The sequence below is a fragment of the Pollachius pollachius genome (genome assembly GCF_949987615.1).
Source record: "Pollachius pollachius genome assembly, chromosome: 17".
Classification (NCBI taxonomy): Eukaryota; Metazoa; Chordata; class Actinopteri; order Gadiformes; family Gadidae; genus Pollachius; species Pollachius pollachius.
The window spans coordinates 11514277-11516776 of record NC_136950.1 but is presented as its reverse complement, the minus strand read 5'-3'; the positions used below and the strand labels follow the sequence as shown (position 1 = coordinate 11516776).

Here is a 2500-nt window from a genome sequence, read left to right as displayed (position 1 = left end):
CCCATCCCCACAAAGAAAACACCTGCCCAAACACACACACACACACACGTTAGAACAAACCCAATCACACAGATGTACACAGCATGACTGAGCAAATGTGTGCTCAGGAATAATGGATGATGACACTAAATGAGTCACACATGTGCAAAGAGAGGGAGAGAGGGGGAGAGAAAGAGAGAGAGAGAGAGAGAGAGAGAGAGAGAGAGAGAGAGAGAGAGAGAGAGAGAGAGAGAGAGAGAGAGAGAGAGAGAGAGAGAGAGACCCAGACGGACATCATCCCCACATGGCCCCAGGATCATATGTCACAGACAACGGCATGACAACATAAACATCTGCGCGGTGTCTCATGGCGGGCCTTATTAGACGTAGTCAGACGACAGGTTGAGCATCTGTTGTCTGTTGTTGCGGAGGAAGAAGGCACTGGGAGGCAGTGGACGATGACCATCACAGAGCGGCGGCCACGTCAGTGGACATGAGATTGATCGAAAGACGACAGCGTCATGATTCATAGCGTATTTTAAAAAAAAAAAGATCTTTGTTTTAAATATATATATTTATATATAGACATTTCATATCAACAATCCCATAATCATAAAAAAAGGAAAATATTTGTATCTTGGCGATTGAAAAGCAACAGACTTGGTCATCCCCCCGTCCCCAGTGACTGCATGTGGGGTCAGTTCTTCGTCTTCGCTGCCTCTCTCTTCCTCCCCGCAGCTTCGTCCCACGGTCCCCACCTCCGAATCCCCATGTCCCCCCTCTGCCCCTCTCTCCGACCTCTCCGTCTCCCTCTCTCAGGAGTAGAACTGCCTGCCCTTCTCCGAGCTGTGGTGCCGGCCCAGCCTGGCCAGCTGCGAGGGGGACGGGGGCACGTCCTGCCTGTAGGGGCCTTTATGGGACTGGGTGCCGGCCATGCTGGAGCCCGAGCTGGAGCTGCAGACGGAGCCTGGGGCCGGAGTGGAAGACTCCCTGTCCTGCGGTGCAGGCGAGCGGGCGTGGCCGGCCTCTTGCTCCTGCTGCTGGTCCCGGCGGCGCTGCTCCTGCCTCAGTAGCTCCTGGGTCTCCAGCAGGACCCGGGCGTTGAGGCCCGTGGCGCCCAGGTAGCCGTTGTTGTTGCGCGAGCCCTGGTAGCTGGAGTAGCGGGGGTTGTCTTTGGCCGTCTGGAAGGTCTCCCCAGGGGGGTAGACCTTGTCCCAGGAGTCCTGGGAAGCGGTGCTGGGGTTCTTATGAGGCTGCCTGAAAACACACACACACACACACACACACACACAAGGGCAGAGAGGGGAGGGAGGGCGTTCAGTACTGACTGGATGGAATAACAACAATGATGGCGTGAACGCGCTCAGTCCGAGAGAAGAGCGAGGCAGGGGGAAACAGGCGGAGGGGAGAGACGCCTGACGCCCACAGGACTGTGAGTTCCCCACATTAAAGTAACCCCCAAAATGTTATGGCCTCCCCTCAAAATGACGTCTCGGTTTCTTCCGTTTAGCTTCTTTTCTGGCAATGCAGACATGAACACAGCCGCATTCATGGTGCAGACAGTAATAGCAGGCCTCACGGAGAGAAGAGGCCTGCCTCGAAACCGACACACACACACACACACACACACACACACACACACACACACACACACACACACATTACATAAGGAACGGTTGGGGGGTTGAAGGGTGGTGTATTAGGAGGAGGCGGAGGGTGAAGGGTGGATGATAGCTCCAAAGTACCCATGACAGTGGCTTTCACATCTGGTCGGAGGAGCCAATCCTGCTTCCACCTCAGTGACCAGCCCAGCGCTGTTTAAAAGCTTCTCCTACCACCCCATCATGCAGCCGGGCGGCCCAGCCACAGTGGAGGGTGCCGGGGGTGGATGCGGCTGGTTCGTAGGTGCTCTCAGGCTCACACGCCTGCCTTGTCTTATCTCTAGTGTCATCCTTCCAGGTGGGTCAGATGCAGGGCTAGTGCGGTGGGGCGTACAAAGGACCACGAGTACCGTGGTTACTTAGCGCCTAAACCGCTCGCCTCCCTGACAAACTGTTTGTTCCTCCCTTTAGTGGTGATGCCGCGGCGGGATTCAAAGCAGCTAGGGGATTCTGGGAGCCGCTGGCTAGGCTCGCACTGCACGGTGCTGTGTGAAGGGGCCCGGGGTCACTGGCTCAGAGCAGGGCACACAGGTTCAGGGCCACACCGTCTCACCAGACCACTCAAACAACAAGGGTTTGCACTGTTGCTGCTCCTTCTGTTGGATCTCACTGCCTGCCAGCCTTTCCTAATATATCGTTTTTGGACAGCCACTTTTTCCATTTGTCTGTCAGGGATGTCAAGAGCGTCTCTTCTGAGGGGGGGGGGGGGGGGGGGGGAACCAGACAGACTGTGATGAGAATGTGACATCTGCACTGTTTCTAATGGTAGACCATGTGGGTCAGGAGTAAGGAAGATGGAGGAAGAGGAGCTTAATACACACAAGCACGCAAGGCTCCCACAAGAGTCCGTCTGCTGTTGT

General features: G+C 55.6%; 1 protein-coding gene across 4 annotated transcripts in view; it reads right to left on the bottom strand.

The window, feature by feature from the left end:
• Positions 1-124: 124 nt before the first annotated feature.
• The window catches only part of pard3aa (par-3 family cell polarity regulator alpha, a), a 353818-nt gene continuing 351442 nt past the window's right edge, over positions 125-2500 (bottom strand). For all 4 annotated transcript variants that reach the window (XM_079755248.1, XM_079755251.1, XM_079755250.1 and 1 more), the window contains one exon: positions 125-1236. In XM_079755248.1, coding sequence (XP_079611374.1) covers positions 795-1236 — 442 coding nt within the window. In that variant the 3' untranslated portion in view covers positions 125-794. The remainder of the gene's footprint in view (positions 1237-2500) is intronic.